Here is an 18005-nt window from a genome sequence, read left to right as displayed (position 1 = left end):
CGCGAAAGAAAGGGCACGAAAACTCTACTTTCTATTACTAACTAATATTCAACTACGACACAGTCTGCGTCGCATTTAACGTCTCTGTGATGCCGTTACTAAAAATGACAGCTTAACATATTACGGAATGTCATCTTGTCCAGCAGCTGTAGTACACCCGTTAAGACCAATGACGTAACTCTTTCTTGGGCTATCGAGATGGTTTCGATTGGCTGGGCGGAGAGAAAGGGGGAGTGGGAGATGGACATGGGAGCTGACTGCTACACTGGATGCAAGCGGCTGGCCGCTGACTCGCGCAGCTGAGAAACCGCGCGGCCGGCGTGCTGCCGTGCCCTAATGTAATGACATTAGCTACATCGATCGCCGGCGTCCGGCCAGTCGGCACCGGGGCCGTCACACGGCGGAGATTGCCGTCGCCGCTCTGCTCGCCTCGCCAGACGTCACGGCGCCGGTAATAACTCGGCGCGGGTCGACGTGGCCCCTAAGACGCGCGTCCACTTCAGTAGGCAAAGCGTGCGGCAGGCTCCCGCTCCAGAGCGTGCATTTACCAGCGACCTGGACAAATTCTTCCGCGTACTGGGAAGCCCACACAGAGACTACGTGTACTGTAGTGTGGTCCTACAGAAGTGATACGTTTCAGACCATTAAGCATTACTCTGAACCCTAATGTCAATCTAGTCTCTTCTAAGCGCTTTCATAGACATTTTTTCCGACAGTGAGACTCTTTTAAGGTCTCAGGCTACATGTTGAGATGCGTACACCGTAAGCCAACCAAGGACAACGAACGACAGAAACTGGATTCGGCCGAACGTTGGTCGCCAATGCACTGGCGTTAGTTCTCTCATCCATACCAAACGAAGGACTTGGGACCAAGGCATTCATTCATAGAATCGCTGTTGGCTCTGATAACTTGCCGGAGTTGCTCCCGTTTGTTATTGTTATTAAGTATCGTTTAAATCATAATTTTACAGGCCGATATTATTATGGAAGAACGGGATGTAGAAGTTGTCGCACGTGCAGTATCTATTTTACAGCAAGAAGCTGATAATCAGAAAAAGAAGAGGAAGAAACGACGCTGGTGGACTATATCTTTAAAATGTAGGGAGCAGTATGGTGGGACAAAATTAATTTCTGCCTTAAAGCTGAACTGCAGCTTTGGGTATTTGCTGAACTAGAATATGGGGTACTTTTTTTCTAGGAACATCTCTTTTAGGAGAGTTGCATCTGCAGCAGAAAGTTAATAGTCAATTCCAATTTTTTTCTGTTTTTGTCTTTCACTGTGAAAAGATGTCAACGAAGACGCTATTTTCTTGTTTTACATCGTGCATATCACTTTCTAATTGCTAGTTGTTTGGCTCCAAGCGTCTAGTCTTTTCAGTTTCCTTTTACAATCGCAGTTTGTAGGGGCCAATGAACATTCCCCTTCACGATAAAACTTTACTTTACTTCTCTGGCGGTATTTGACTCTGTACTCCACTGCTTTTAAACACAATAAACACACACTCTTAGCGGGAGTTGTCATTGCCTACAGGGGAAACAGCAGCTGTTGAAATTATTTCAGGATAGCCACAAGTCGCACTCTGCATATTTTATTGAGTTTGGTCCCATAAGACTTTACCACAAATTACCAAAATTTTTTGCTCTGTACTTTAACAGCCAGCTACTGTACTTTAAACTACCACGGTTTCTGATGACACTCTTGTCAAATTAAAATGCGTAAGCGGTCAATAAAACATTAACAACGACTTTTGGCTGCCCTACAATGTTTAATTACAGACCCGTTCTAGGCACACAACAAATCGCAACTGGACCAACGAACATTCGATCCGGCGTCCACACTAGGGCAGGGTTCCCCACGCCTACCAAACGCTAACGCTTTAATGTTACAGCCTGCAGATCGAACCGCAGCCAAGGCCAATCGCTTCTTTGGCGCCGATCTGCTGCTCGTACACGCTAACCAAATCTCGGCCAACGAAGTGGTTGGCTGTAATCCGTTGGTCTAATGTGTACGCACACATCATCACAATGTGTAAAAAATTACGGTAAAAGCAATTTTTACGATATTTCATTGCCTGTGTTGTTAAGAATAACTATATGGTTTTCTTTCTGTCATGCACCCATGTCCGAAGAAATAATGCCTCGTTGTTAACAACAAAAGCGCTGTATAATATCGTATTTAGCCACAGATACCAGGCGCAACTTTCAATTAAAACGTCCTCCCCTGCACGGGAATTACATTTCGAGTACAAGTTGTGACGCAGGAACGACGACATAGAGGGGTTTGGGTCTGGTCATGAGTCGTGCACTGAAAGCCAAAGTGGTTAAGGCGACATCTCACGAAAACCACGAAATCCGGGTTAGAATCCCGGTCCGGCACAAATTTTCTTTGCTGTCATTCTCTTATACAGCAGATGGTTGTTCGTATTCACAACTACGAATACATTTCATGTACAGCAATGTTTGCTCTGTTCCAATCATGAACTGCTGACGCTCCGTCACGCTACGCTAACCTACCCCAAAAGTTATGCTTTCCTCTGTTTCCCTTTTCGGGCAGGTTTTTTGAACTACCCTTTAACAGTAGTCTGAGCGTTTCAGAGGCTGTGGTACCTTACGTCAGACGGTGTCAGTAAACCTGATGATCTTTTGACGAACCAGTTACTCCTGTCCAGGTGATGACGTCAGCTCTTAAAGGAAGACCCAGCACGGCTTTAACTGTCGTGGCGAAACGCGAGTGTGTACGCGCAAACCTCTGTCTTCACCGCCCTGAACTGCATTCCACAAGTGCTCGCCAATCGATGAGTTTCCAGCATAGCACTGGCAGTAGTAGCGTCGGTTGCCGAAAGTCTGCCAAATTTGACCTAATTTCATATGTTTAGCAGGGTATCTGTTTAAAACCTGGCTACGCAGAGCTCATGTTCATTTCTTATAGGCGAATTTCCTTTCAATTTTGCGTTTTTTAAGGATGCTAGCATTTCGCACGTAGAATAACAGGGCCAGTCTTTTGAGATCCTGTGTTTCTTTTGATTATTTCTTTCGAAAGCGTACGTAGCATATGTACAGTAGCGGTCCCGTACTGGTAAAAACTAGTCCACAGCTGACCGAACTCTTTTCGTCAAGACTTAGACCGAAATAGTTCTAGCTGTATTTATGAACTTCGTGAATACTTATTTCCACTCTTTTGTACTACTTTCGTCGCTTGGATATGAGGTGCTGTATTCATAAACATGTTGACTGTTTGACTTTGGTAAGTGCAAGTAAATATAGAACTGTAACTCAGTTACAATTGTTCAGACACTGCAAAGCTGCAAGTAACGCTTGGCCCCTTTAAGCCGCAGTCTGTGCCATCGCAAAAAAGGAGTATTTCAAAAATACGTTTTTATTCTTAGGCATAGTATGCAACAACTAACAACGTTTTGAAACGACACTACATGTGGCTAGACTGCGAAGTGCGATTTATCCTCTCACTGTTATAAAGTTCTATAGCCAAAGGAAGTCGGACGGGAGGGCGCCTGTTCCAAAACACACAATTTTCATCTTAATAAACAGGCGCTTGAGAAGAGGCGCCATTGGTGTGTCAACGTCTTTATTTAAAACGCTCCACATTTAGATCGTCGATATTATGAAGTATGAGTCTGCTCTTACAAGCTAGAAAGCACAACGATCTTATTAAACATTCAGGTAGTATACACTATTTTAACGATAGAAATTCAATTAACCGCACACAGAAGATAAATGAAATGTGTCAATCAAATATACATGTCATTCTTCACAACAATGAGTACACGTTTCAAAACGCTTCTGATAAAAAAAGAGGAATTCTTAATGTCACCGTTTCTTCCGAATGTTGCATTGTATGTTGTTGTAACATGCATATCATATTGAATGCCATGCAAAATATATGGAATGACTGGTTAGATGTAAGATAGGAGCCTGATGACCCTAATCCCGTCAGGTTACATAAATAAATAAACATGTAGGGCATGATTTGGAAGTCTTGTATGCGGAATTTCACGCATTTTGGGTATCTTTTTTGGCGGTTAGTGTTCACCTAAATATTAGACTATAAATGTGGGATATTCTTTCCTACAAATACAATTGTGGGGACTTCGCCTCCGACAACTTAAAGCGTAAAAATTCAGTGTGAATGAGTTGTTTTCTTTGTCAGACATTCTTTGAGTTGAGATATATCGGTGGAGTGTTGGCAGGGAGTGCAGTTTGTTCTTTGCCTTAGACAGTCACACACTGTTTTCTTGTTTTGCACAGTTCTACGAATGAATACCGTCAGTCTTTACCTGCAATGAACCTGAGTGTTATTCCCGGTACCCACCTACATGGGAATTCCGACACAGTATCAGCAGGTTCACTTAGTTCGAAGGTGCAAAATGTTTCCATAAACTTCTACATGAATCAGAGGGCGGTGAAGGGAAGGGAAGGGAAGGGAAGGGAAGGGAAAGGGTGGGTGGGAAACTCGTGACTTCCAGCCGCACAGGGCGTTGTGGTAAAGCAATGGCGAAAGTTGAAACCTTGTGTCGGACGGAGACATGAACATTGAGTGCAACGCTTCTCTAGAACGGTAGCCTTAACCGTCTCTGCCATTCCGACACGCGCTTTCCGTCCGACACAAATACCTGACCTATATGAGCTATATACGTTTCTCACCTATGAGCCTCTAAAACCGATTTTTCAATTAGAAATGTGCAACTATTCCTATTTGGGAAATTTCGAATTTACAAATTGGTATAACTTTTTTTTTTTTTAGAAATAATCTCCACGTGTTTTGTCGGAAACGGACTGTGCTTGAGCAAACAGTGTAATGAAATCGTATACTGGCCGAGTGTAGTAATAAACTACGCTTTGGTCTTTGGTATTCAATTGAAACTGAACTATTAAAGTCTGACTAAATTTTACCATTTACTGGATTTTTGTATGTAGCGAGTAGCGACACAGGTTGACTGAAAACATGGAGACAAGGCCTCAGCTTTAACGGTGGATTCAGAATGAGCGAAAGGGGACGAAAAAGGGCCGCGCCGGCAGAAGTTAAGTGCCGTGAAACTCGTGCCCGGCGGCTCCGCTTTCCGCCGCAAGTCAATTACCTGCGCGAGGCAGCCGCCGAGAAATGCCATTATGCAAACGAAACGTAACCTGCGCTAAGAACGAATACGTGAGCCGTGTTCACATCTGTGTAGGCACCCAGCGAGCAGGATCACACGAAGCGGCAACCGCGTGTGTGGAGTGTGCTTGCGCTGCGGCATTGCTTGCCATTTCTGTGGGGTTGCTGGCTGAAGGTCGCAGAGGGTTTTTGCAGCCTATCGACTTCGCCCTGCCCATTATTGAATACTTCTATGTCCTAATCTAGTCTATGTCTTAATATATCAATGAAGAACGAACAATTCTTGCCCCTAAGATAGCATATTCTGCAGTATTTAAAAAGAAGAAAGGAGTTGATTAAAGATTAATTTAAACAGCTGAGTACTTCGTTAGCGACAGGACAAACTTCTTGACAAATGGCTCTGAGCACTATGCGACTTAACTTCTGAGGTCATCAGTCGCCTAGAACTTAGAACTAATTAAACCTAACTAACCTTAGGACATCACACACATCCATGCCCGAGGCAGGATTCTAACCTGCGAACGTAGCGGTCGCCCGGTTCCAGACTGCAGCGCCGAGAACCGCACGGCCACTCCGGCCGGCAACTTCTTGACAGATCCAGATTGTACGCTGTAGCAGGACAGGAAATATGAAATTTGCAAGGCTGAACCTGAGACTAAGTTTCAACACAGCTGACACTCCGCTACAGAGTGAGAGCTTTATTCTGCAGCTGTAGTATTCCTGTCTCAAGAACAGTTTTTGAAAATTTGTGGTAAGTTCCTATGAGACCAAACTGTTGAGGTCATCGGTCCCTAGCTTACACACTACTTACTCTAACTAAGTTAAGCAAAGGACGACAAAAAACACACACACACACACACACACACACACACACACACACACACACACACACACACGAAGGACGACTCCTGTCTCCGACTGGGGTGGGGGGTTACCCCGCGCGGCTCAGGCAGAGTTGCCGGACAATGGGGGCTAGGACTAGACTTCAACTTAACTGTTTCCACCTTGAAATAAAATTGCCCTGTTGTGCTCCAAGTACCTAAGTACCTAAAAGTAGTGAACAAGTGCAATAACGAAACACAGCCTAGTGAACGCTTGTTTTCTTTAGAAATCATTATGTTAGTTTGCAGGCCATCAGCCTGATTATGGATGCAACACAGAAACTAATATGCCCTCACGAGCCCGCGTGATACGTGCCGAACGCCTCAGTTTTCACTTACATGTCAGGTTCACGGAAAGCAGCGAGATTCAACGAGACAGCCGTATTGTGTCGACAGCAGACACGCAGTGAAAACTGTGCCGCCGTCCTAAGCGTGTAGCGACTGCAGTGCACACGGCACTTAAAGCGGCACTAATTTTGGTAGCATCGAACACTGACACCTCGTCGCCGCAAAATGTGTAAATCGCACAAGGAAAGCCAAACCTCTGGCTAACGGTTGTGTGAATAGTGTAACGGGTATTTTAATCTTACAAAGAGCGAAGAAAGACAAAAATGACGCAAACAAGATGTCCAGCAGCTCGTAGAAACCAGTATTTGACTTCACAGTATCACAGTGCGGTGTATGTAGCTTCCACGGGTGAAGAACAATTGATTAATTCCAAACAACATTCTCTGGACTACATATTAGAGACAGAAATCTACCAAGAGGTGCTTCGTTCGACACAGAGGTCCCAGTATAGCACGTTTCTGCCAGACAGTCGCAAATCTCTTGATATCAACATAGCTGTGTTTTATAACACAGTCAGTCTGTCAGATAGGAGTATGCATCTCAAAATCAAGATATTGTCGTCGCTATTCTTGTTACTTGTTACAGATTAAAACTGAAGAAACTGCGAAAAGGTGGGAATTTAAGGAGATGGGACCTGGATAAACTGAAAGAACCAGAGGTTGTACAGAGTTTCAGGGAGAGCATAAGGGAGCAATTGGCAGGAATGGGGGAAAGAAATACAGTAGAAGAAGAATGGGTAGCTTTGAGGGATGAAGTAGTGAAGGCAGCAAAGGATCAAGTAGGTAAAAAGACGAGGGCTAGTAGAAATCCCTGGGTAACAGAAGAAATATTGAATTTAATTGATGAAAGGAGAAAATATAAAAATGCAGTAAATGAAGCAGGCAAAAAGGAATACAAACGTCTCAAAAATGAGATCGACAGGAAGTGCAAAATGGCTAAGCAGGGATGGTTAGAGGACAAATGTAAGGATGTAGAGGCTTATCTCACAAGGGGTAAGATAGATACTGCCTACAGGAAAATTAAAGAGACCTTTGGAGAAAAGAGAGCCACTTGTATGAACATCAAGAGCTCAGATGGAAACCCAGTTCTAAGCAGGGAAGGGAAAGCAGAAAGGTGGAAAGAGTATGTAGAGGGTCTATACAAGGGCGATGTACTTGAGGACAATATTATGGAAATGGAAGAGGGTGTAGATGAAGATGAAATGGGAGATACGATACTGCGTGAAGAGTTTGACAGAGCACTGAAAGACCTGAGTCGAAACAAGGCCCCCGGAGTAGACAACATTCCATTGGAACTACTGACGGCCTTGGGAGAGCCAGTCCTGACAAAACTCTACCATCTGGTGAGCAAGATGTATGAAACAGGCGAAATACCCTCAGACTTCAAGAAGAATATAATAATTCCAATCCCAAAGAAAGCAGGTGTTGACAGATGTGAAAATTACCGAACTATCAGTTTAATAAGTCACGGCTGCAGAATACCAACGCGAACTCTTTACAGACAAATGGAAAAACTGGTAGAAGCCGACCTCAGGGAAGATCAGTTTGGATTCCGTAGAAATATCGGAACACGCGAGGCAATGCTGACCCTACGACTTATCTTAGAAGCTAGATTAAGGAAAGGCAAACCTACGTTTCTAGCATTTGTAGACTTAGAGAAAGCTTTTGACAATGTTGACTGGAATACTCTCTTTCAAATTCTAAAGGTGGCAGGGGTAAAATACAGGGAGCGAAAGGCTATTTACAATTTGTACAGAAACCAGATGGCAGTTATAAGAGTCGAGGGACATGAAAGGGAAGCAGTGGTTGGGAAGGGAGTAAGACAGGGTTGTAGCCTCTCCCCGATGTTATTCAATCTGTATATTGAGCAAGCAGTAAAGGAAACAAAAGAAAAATTCGGAGTAGGTATTAAAATCCATGGAGAAGAAATAAAAACCTTGAGGTTTGCCGATGACATTGTAATTCTGTCAGAGACAGCAAAGGACCTGGAAGAGCAGTTGAAGGGAATGGACAGTGTCTTGAAAGGAGGATATAAGATGAACATCAACAAAAGCAAAACGAGGATAATGGAATGTAGTCGAATTAAGTCGGGTGATGCTGAGGAAATTAGACTAGGAAATGAGACACTTAAAGTAGTAAAGGAGTTTTGCTATTTGGGGAGCAAAATAACTGATGATGGTCGAAGTAGAGAGGATATAAAATGTAGACTGGCAATGGCAAGGAAAGCGTTTCTGAAGAAGAGAAATTTGTTAACATCGAGTATAGATTTAAGTGTCAGGAAGTCATTTCTGAAAGTATTTGTATGGAGTGTAGCCATGTATGGAAGTGAAACATGGACGGTAAATAGTTTGGACAAGAAGAGAATAGAAGCTTTCGAAATGTGGTGCTACAGAAAAATGCTGAAGATTAGATGGGTAGATCACATAACTAATGAGGAAGTATTGAATAGGATTGGGGAGAAGAGAAGTTTGTGGCACAACTTGACCAGAAGAAGGGATCGGTTGATAGGACATGTTCTGAGGCATCAAGGGATCACCAATTTAGTATTGGAGGGCAGCGTGGAGGGTAAAAATCGTAGGGGGAGACCAAGAGATGAATACACTAAGCAGATTCAGAAGGATGTAGGTTGCAGTAGGTACTGGGAGATGAAGAAGTTTGCACAGGATAGAGTAGCATGGAGAGCTGCATCAAACCAGTCTCAGGACTGAAGACCACAACAACAACAATTCTTGTTACTGTTGCTATTGTGGTAGTCAGTCCAGAGACTGAAGTCTCTTCAGTAAATTGATTCCTTAGGATGGATAGGATGTGTGACTGCTGTGTACGGACGCAGGAGGAGCTGGCCACTGTTCGCGAACAGCTGAGCATGTTGATGGCCGCGGTCAGCCGTCTTCAGGCTGCTGCCTCGGAGTGTAGCGGCAGTGGGGAGTCTGGTGCGTCGCAGGGTACACCCCAGGTGTTACATGCTTCACACACTGTCCCTGCTGTCGAGACATCTTCGCCGGTACCGGGCGCGGTTGGGCCACCCTCTCCCCAAGGGGAGTGGCGGGTTCAGCGGCGTTCGCGGCGCACGAGGCGGAGGGTCAATGTGGAGGCTGGCCGTGTGGCATCGCCCGCTCTGCCTGTGAGTGGACATGTGGCTGCTCCTTCAGCAAGGTCCGAGCAGGCACACGGGGGGAGGGGTTTATTAGTTATTGGGAGCTCCAACGTTAGGCGGGTGATGGAGCCCCTTAGGGAAATAGCGGGAAGGTCGGGGAAGAAGGCCAGTGTTCACTCTGTCTGCTTGCCGGGGGGCCTCATCCGAGATGTGGAGGCGGCCCTACCGGCGGCGATAGAGAGCACTGGGTGCACCCGACTGCGAATTGTTGCTCATGTCGGCACCAATGACTCCTGCCGTCTGGGTTCATTGGTCATCCTCAGTTCGTACAGGCGGTTGGCGGAATTGGTGAAGGCGGAAAGCCTCGCTCGCGGGGTGGAATCAGAGCTAACAATTTGTAGTATCGTTCCCAGAACCGATCGCGGTCCTCTGGTTTGGAGCCGAGTGGAAGGCTTAAACCAGAGACTCAGACGATTCTGCGGAGATCTGGGGTGCAAATTTCTCGACCTCCGCTATCGGGTGGAGAAATGTAGGGTCCCCCTGAATAGGTCAGGCGTGCACTACACGCCGGAAGCGGCTACAAGGGTAGCGGAGTACGTGTGGAGTGCACATGGGGGTTTTTTAGGTTAGAGAATCCCCTCCCTAGGCCCGACAAGACGCCTCCTGAGACGCGGCAAGGTAGGAGTAGGCAAAATGCAACAGGGAATAACAATATTAATGTGCTAATAGTAAACTGCAGGAGCGTCTATAGAAAGGTCCCAGAACTGCTCTCATTAATAAACGGTCACAATGCCCATATAGTACTAGGGACAGAAAGTTGGCTGAAACCAGACGTAAACAGTAATGAAATCCTAAACTCAGATTGGAATGTATACCGCAGAGACAAGCTGGACAGTGAAGGGGGAGGCGTGTTTATAGCGGTAAGAAGTGCAATAGTATCGAAGGAAATTGACGGAGATCCGAAATATGAAATGATTTGGGTGAAGGTCACGGTTAAAGCAGGCTCAGACATGGTAATTGGATGTCTCTATAGGCCCCCTGGCTCAACAGCTGTTGTGGCTGAGCACCTGAAGGATAATTTGGAAAATATTTAGAGTAGATTTCCCCACCATGTTATAGTTCTGGGTGGAGATTTTAATTTGCCAGATATAGACTGGGAGACTCAAACGTTCATAACGGGTGGCAGGGACAAAGAATCCTGTGAAATTTTTTTACGTGCTTTATCTGAAAACTACCTTGAGCAGTTAAACAGAGAACCGACTCGTGGGGATAACATATTAGACCTTCTGGTGACAAACAGACCCGAACTATTTGAAAAAGTTAACGCAGAACAGGGAATCAGCGATCATAAAGCGGTTACGGCATCGATGATTTCAGCCGTAAATAGGAATATTAAAAAGGGTAGGAAGATTTTTATGTTTAGAAAAAGTGACAAAAAGCAGATTTCAGAGTACCTGTTGGCTCAACACAAAAGTTTTGTCTCAAGTACAGATAGTGTTGAGGATCAGTGGACAAAGTTCAAAACCGTCGTACATTATGCGTTAGATGAGTATGTGCCAAGCAAGATCGTAAGAGATGGAGAAGAGCCACCGTGGTACAACAACCGAGTTAGAAAACTGCTGCGGAAGCAAAGGGAACTTCACAGCAAACATAAACATAGCCAAAGCCTTGCAGACAAACAAAAATTACGCGAAGCGAAATGTAGTGTGAGGAGGGCTATGCGAGAGGCGTTCAATGAATTCGAAAGTAAAGTTCTATGTACTGACTTGGCAGAAAATCCTAAGACATTTTGGTCTTATGTCAAAGCGGTGGGTGGATCAAAACAAAATGTCCAGACACTCTGTGACCAAAATGGTACTGAAACAGAGGATGACAGACTAAAGGCCGAAATACTAAATGTCTTTTTCCAAAGTTGTTTCACAGAGGAAGATTGCACTGTAGTTCCTTCTCTAGATTGTCGCACAGATGACAAAATGGTAGATATCGAAATAGACGACAGAGGGATAGAGAAACAATTAAAATCGCTCAAAAGAGGAAAGGCCTCTGGACCTGATGGGATACCAGTTCAATTTTACACAGAGTACGCGAAGGAACTTGCCCCCCTTCTTGCAGCGGTGTACCGTAGGTCTCTAGAAGAGTGTAGCGTTCCAAAGGATTGGAAAAGGGCACAGGTCATCCCCGTTTTCAAGAAGGGACGTCGAACAGATGTGCAGAACCATAGACCTATATCTCTAACGTCGATCAGTTGCAGAATTTTGGAACACGTATTGTGTTAGAGTATAATGACTTTTCTGGAGACTAGAAATCTACTCTGTAGGAATCAGCATGGGTTTCGAAAAAGACGGTCATGTGAAACCCAGCTCGCGCTATTCGTCCACGAGACTCAGAGGGCCATAGACACGGGTTCACAGGTAGATGCCGTGTTTCTTGACTTCCGCAAGGCATTCGATACAGTTCCCCACAGTCGTTTAATGAACAAAGTAAGAGCATATGGACTATCAGACCAATTGTGTGATTGGATTGAGGAGTTCCTAGATAACAGGACGCAGCATGTTATTCTCAATGGAGAGAAGTCTTCCGAAGTAAGAGTGATTTCAGGTGTGCCGCAGGGGAGTGTCATAGGACCGTTGCTATTCACAATATACATAAATGACCTGGTGGATGACATCGGAAGTTCACTGAGGCTTTTTGCAGATGATGCTGTGGTGTACCGAGAGGTTGTAACAATGGAAAATTGTATTGAAATGCAGGAGGCTGCAGCGAATTGACGCATGGTGCAGGGAATGGCAATTGAATCTCAATGTAGACAAGTGTAATGTGCTGCGAATATACAGAAAGATAGACCCTATATCATTTAGCTACAAAATAGCAGGTCAGCAACTGGAAGCAGTTAATAGCATAAATTATCTGGGAGTACGCATTAGGAGTGATTTAAAATGGAGTGATCATATAATGTTGATCGTCGGTAAAGCAGATGCCAGACTGAGATTCATTGGAAGAATCCTAAGGAAATGCAATCCGAAAACAAAGGAAGTAGGTTACAGTACGCTTGTTCGCCCACTGCTTGAATACTGCTCAGCAGTGTGGGATCCGTACCAGATAGGGTTGATAGAAGAGATAGAGAAGATCCAACGGAGAGCAGCGCGCTTCGTTACAGGATCATTTAGTAATCGCGAAAGCGTTACGGAGATGATAGATAAACTCCAGTGGAAGACTCTGCAGGAGAGACGCTCAGTAGCTCGGTACGGGCTTTTATTGAAGTTTCGAGAACATACCTTCACCGAAGAGTCAACAGTATATTGCTCCCTCCTACGTATATCTCGCGAAGAGACCATGAGGATAAAATCAGAGAGATTAGAGCCCACACAGAGGCATACCGACAATCCTTCTTTCCACGAACAATACGAGACTGGAATAGAAGGGAGAACCGATAGAGGTACTGAAGGTACCCTCCGCCACACACCGTCAGGTGGCTTGCGGAGTATGGACGTAGATGTAGATGTAGATTGAATGAACCAGTTATTGATAGGATTTTTTTTTTAAAAAAAGGACAAGTGTTTCGAAGATAGTTAACGCCAGTTTCTGTACCATGTCTCGTTCATTGACTACTACACGTAGTACTGATACAGATTTCGTTCCCTACAGTTTACAATGGTCAGGCAAAACTATATGACCACCTGCTTAATAGTGCGTTGGTTCCCTTTTCGAACACAAAACAACACCGATTCTGTGGGGGCATGCAGTCCTTGGCAGGTTCCACAAAGTATGTGGCACCAGATGTCTACGTAGAGATCACCCTATTTTCCTCATTCATGGGCCGGTGGTCTCGAATTTTGTGTCCCAGACATCCTGAGTGACGATGTACTTCAAACCACTGTAGCACGATTCTGCCGGTGTGACACGGATGGTTAGCCTGCTGGAAGACGCGATCTCCTTCGGGAAAAACATCAAGCATGGAGGTATGCAGGTGGTCCACAATATTGTTTACGTAGTCAACAACTGTCACAATGCATTAGATTACTGCCACACGGCGTATGAAGCCTAGATAAACGTCCCCCAAAGCACAATACTGCCCCCTCCAGCCTGCGCCCAGGTGGGATGCCTGTTTCTAGCAGCCGTTCGCCTACATGACGCGCAACCTCACACGGTCATCGACCTGGTTTAACAAGAAACGTGATTCATCCAGTCAGACAACCCGTTTCCATTGATCCGCGGTGCAATGTAGATGATGCTGTCCACACTTCAGTCGCATTTGGCAACGTCGTTGGGTCAATTTGCGAAGACGCACGACCCGTCTGCTGCGGAGCCCCATGTTTAACAACGTGCGATCAAAGGTTTGCTCCGCAACAGTTGTGGCTGCACCAGCAGAGATCGCCGTCTATCCTAGTTTACAGAGCGGGGAAACCTCCACATCCTGTGATGAGGAGTGGACGTCCCACGTCTTGCCGTCTACTCGTCGGTTCACCAACCTGGAACTGCTTTCCACAGAGACAGTGTAAGTCCATCAGGTTAGCCGTTTCCGTTACGTTCATTCGCAGGCATCGGGCCGTTTAACAATCGGTCCTTTGTCCAAGTAGTTTATGTCGCTGCATTTCCCCCATTTACTGCTGTGTGGTCCGTAGAATGATTCGTTACTACTCGTACATATTCCTTACAGCGTCACGTGCCCGCAACGCCACCAAGCGGCATTCATTCAATGTCGCGGAAGCCAGTGGTTGGTTGGTTGATCGTTTCGGCGGAGGACTCGGACAGCTACGTCATCCCACCAGATCAGGGAACGATGCGGAAGGAGGTCGGCCGCGTCCTTTCAAAGGAACAATCCCGGCATTTGCCCGAAGCAATTTACAGAAGTCGCGGAAAATCTAAATCGGGATGGCCGGACACGGGTTTGAACCATCGTCCTTCCGACTGCGAGTCCAGTGTGCAGGCCACTGTGCCACCTCGATCGGTGAAACCAGAGGTCATAACGTTTTTGGGACAACAGTGTAAAGTTTGGTTACAATTAAACTTTCGCTACTTGAGGCACTGCAGATGGAAAGCTACACTGAAGACGAAAGAAACTTTTACACCTGCCTAATGTCGTGTAGGGCCCTCTGGAGCACGCAGAAGTGCACACGACGTGGCATGGAGTCTACTAATGTCCGAAGTAGTGCTGCAGGGAATTGACACCCTGCAGGGCTGTCCATAAATCCCTAAGAGTACGAGGGTGTGCAGATTTCTTCTGAACAACATGTTGCAAGGCATCCCAGATGTTCTCAATGATGTTCTCAATGATGTTCTCAATGATGTTCTCAATGATGTTCTCAATGATGTTCTCAATGATGTTCTCAATGATGTTCTCAATGATGTTCTCAATGATGTTCTCAATGATGTTCTCAATGATGTTCTCAATGATGTTCTCAATGATGTTCTCAATGATGTTCTCAATGATGTTCTCAATGATGTTCTCAATGATGTTCTCAATGATGTTCTCAATGATGTTCTCAATGATGTTCTCAATGATGTTCTCAATGATGTTCTCAATGATGTTCTCAATGATGTTCTCAATGATGTTCTCAATGATGTTCTCAATGATGTTCTCAATGATGTTCTCAATGATGTTCTCAATGATGTTCTCAATGATGTTCTCAATGATGTTCTCAATGATGTTCTCAATGATGTTCTCAATGATGTTCTCAATGATGTTCTCAATGATGTTCTCAATGATGTTCTCAATGATGTTCTCAATGATGTTCTCAATGATGTTCTCAATGATGTTCTCAATGATGTTCTCAATGATGTTCTCAATGATGTTCTCAATGATGTTCTCAATGATGTTCTCAATGATGTTCTCAATGATGTTCTCAATGATGTTCTCAATGATGTTCTCAATGATGTTCTCAATGATGTTCTCAATGATGTTCTCAATGATGTTCATGTCTGGGAAGTATGGTGGTCAGCGGCAGTGTTTAAACTCACGGGAGTGTTGCTGGAGACACTCCGCAGCAATTCTGGATGCGTGGGGTGTCGCACTGTCCTGACAGAATTGCCGAAGTCCGTCGCAATGAACAATGGACATGAATGGATGCAGGTGATCGAACAGGTTGCTTACGTACATGTAACATGTCAGAATCGTTATAGAGGTGCTTTCGTTGTTAGGTTCCTGTAGTAGTCAAAACTGTGTATCACTGTTAAACTGAAGGTGTCGCGTAGAATATTTATTCAACTATTAAAATCTTCTTTTAAGTAAGTACTGTGTTGAACGTTTCTTGCATCTCAAAATAAAAGTAGACTAGTTTAAGTCACGACACCGAAGTTTACGAAATTTCCATCACTGATACTTTGTAGTTGATGCGGGGTCAGAGTCGGGCCACTTCGTCGCACCACTAGCAGTAACTGCAGAGTGTTTCGCACGGAAAGAATGAGCAAAGTGAAAAACTTGCGCAAATAGGTAAAATAAATACCTGAAATCCGAGTAATGCGACGAAAGCAAGCTCCTCTCTAGTAGACTGTGGCAGAATGTTCCACTTATCTTCAGCACGTCTCTCTTCGCCGCTGAATTTCACCGCAGTCATTTAATTAACGTGTGGGCGTACCGTGTCGGCATTAACGCGCGGAACTTAATACGAGGGGACCGTAAAATTAGAGGCGCCTGCCGCACTAAACTGTGGCGGCCTGTGCGGCAGGCTGAGTAAACTGAGCGCAGTAGATCATACCGGGATGAGCGCGGTCACCGCGCCCGTGACAGTGAGCATGCGCGCCTCCACAAAAACCGATCCGTCCGCTCTGCAATGGAACCATCCACACGTTAATCAGTGAGGTGTGGGAACAGTCCTGTAGAACCTCAGTGTACAAGTTAATACTTCTGTGGGACAGCGTTGTCGTCGTGTGGCACAGTCATCACAAAATTGGTTTTCGTGTCTTGTTTAATGTTAACTTTTAGGTATTTCATTACATTATCACCTTTGAAGCAACTACACAAAAGAAAATTTTTTTATCTGTTCGTTGCATTAAGACTGATGTAGTCTTTCAGGTAAATGGTTCAAATGGCTCTGAACACTATGCGATTAACTTCTGAGGTCATCAGTCGCAAACAACTTAGAACTAATTAAACCTAACTAACCTAAGGACATCACGCACATCCATGCCCGAGGCAGGATTCGAACCTGCGACCGTAGCGATCGCTCGGTTCCAGACTGTAGCGCCTAGAACCGCACGGCCACTCCGGCCGGCTTTCAGGTAAATGCGTGGGATTTGTTTTAACTACACGAAAAGTCTTCAAAGCAAACGATGACCACTCTCGACAGACTCAGAAAACTTGTAAGGATTTTCCACTGGACGTCACCTGAGCCGCTTGAACGTCAGATGTTTTTACTGTAACAGTCTCGTGAAGGTCACTGCGATGAGTAGTGTAGATTCGCAAATGTGATGTTATCGTAGGTGGCGTTGCTCGTGATGATGGTGGTGGTGGTGGTGGTGGTGGTGGTGGCGGCGGCGGCGAGGGGAAAGGGGGACACAAATATCCTACTCCTTTATAAAGTGGCCAACGGAAGGACGCATCACAATCAGGAGTGTCACATTCCCTTACTTTTTGAATGCCTTCCAGGACATAGGCGCAACGTCTAGTGACCAAGAGCTGGACACCATCACCACTTATATCGCTGGCCAAATACTAGCGGCGAAAAGTTTCTTCTATTTTCAGGTTTTGCACTATCTTCCTCAGCGAGCACAGCATTCGCTAAGTTTTCAACCACCGACGAGGCTGCTTCTGTATTACGCAGGCTTAATACTCATACGGTGGAGAATTTTGCCCAAAACATTCGAAGACACCCTACACGTGCTCTAATAGTAAGAGGGCAGTGTGGTGATCATCCATTTCCTTCTCGCTGGTGATTTTATTTTGTGTTCCATAATGATGTGTATTGTTCTACTACCGTAGCCGTACATAAAAACAAACGGCAATATTACGTGTATCCGAATGAAGTCCCGAGCGTCAATACCCGGTCTTTCGTAGTTAAAAGTTGGTGACCCGTCACAAATTCCTGTTAACAGCCAGTCTCCATTTCTCCCGGTCTCGTGCCTCTCGAAGTAGCTGGCCCCGTGTTTGGTGGGTCTTCTCCTTTATCTGGTCTACCTATCCTCTTTGTGGTCTTCCCTGCAATCTTACCATCCAACTTTGCCTTCGATGATCATTTTTCCCATGTTATCCTTCTGTCGTCGAATTACGTGGCCCAAGAACTGCAGGATTCGCTGGAAACGTATACTAGATAACCTCTCCTCCACCCTGAACTTTTGAACGATTTATTTACTGGTCCGTTTGCCCATCCATGATATGCTCAACAACCTGTATGTCCACATCCCAACAGCATAAATTCTTTGCTGTCCCCTTCAGTTACTGTTCACGTTTCGGTGCCGTAAAGGAAAACTGGAAACACCAGAGAATTCAGAACTTCCAATTTAGTCTGTCTGGTCGTATAGTAACAAAGATTGCTGAAGATCCGCGGGTGTCACTCCTCAAGAACCCGAATTCTTTCGTGATACATTTTGAAACCAACTAATCCGACAGCGAAATACGATATTAAGAACCTACT

At 45.1% G+C, this 18005-nt stretch overlaps 1 protein-coding gene across 1 annotated transcript; it reads right to left on the bottom strand.

Moving 5' to 3' along the window:
• Nucleotides 1-393: 393 nt before the first annotated feature.
• On the bottom strand, nucleotides 394-15352 carry LOC126097655 (ring-infected erythrocyte surface antigen-like). The gene is made up of 2 exons (XM_049910595.1): nucleotides 14678-15352; nucleotides 394-576 (listed from the first exon to the last, which is right to left on the bottom strand). The coding sequence occupies exons 1-2, from the start codon at nucleotides 15350-15352 to the stop codon at nucleotides 394-396; spliced, it is 858 nt and encodes a 285-aa protein (XP_049766552.1).
• Between the last annotated feature and the right edge of the window lie 2653 nt (nucleotides 15353-18005).

This window comes from Schistocerca cancellata, chromosome 1 (assembly GCF_023864275.1).
Source record: "Schistocerca cancellata isolate TAMUIC-IGC-003103 chromosome 1, iqSchCanc2.1, whole genome shotgun sequence".
In the NCBI taxonomy this organism is placed as follows: Eukaryota; Metazoa; Arthropoda; class Insecta; order Orthoptera; family Acrididae; genus Schistocerca; species Schistocerca cancellata.
The sequence above is the reverse complement of the archived record's forward strand: the minus strand, read 5'-3'. Positions and strand labels throughout refer to the sequence as shown.

What these genes read in the sequence shown, in the direction of transcription:
- LOC126097655 (XM_049910595.1), bottom strand. Translation starts at nt 15,352, where the DNA reads ATGAACATCATTGAGAACATCATTGAGAACATCATTGAGAACATCATT. An exon ending in TCATTGAGAACATCTGGGAT is followed by an intron (nt 577 to 14,677) that starts GCCTTGCAACAT and finishes TGGGCTTCCCAG; the next exon opens with TACGCGGAAGAATTTGTCCA.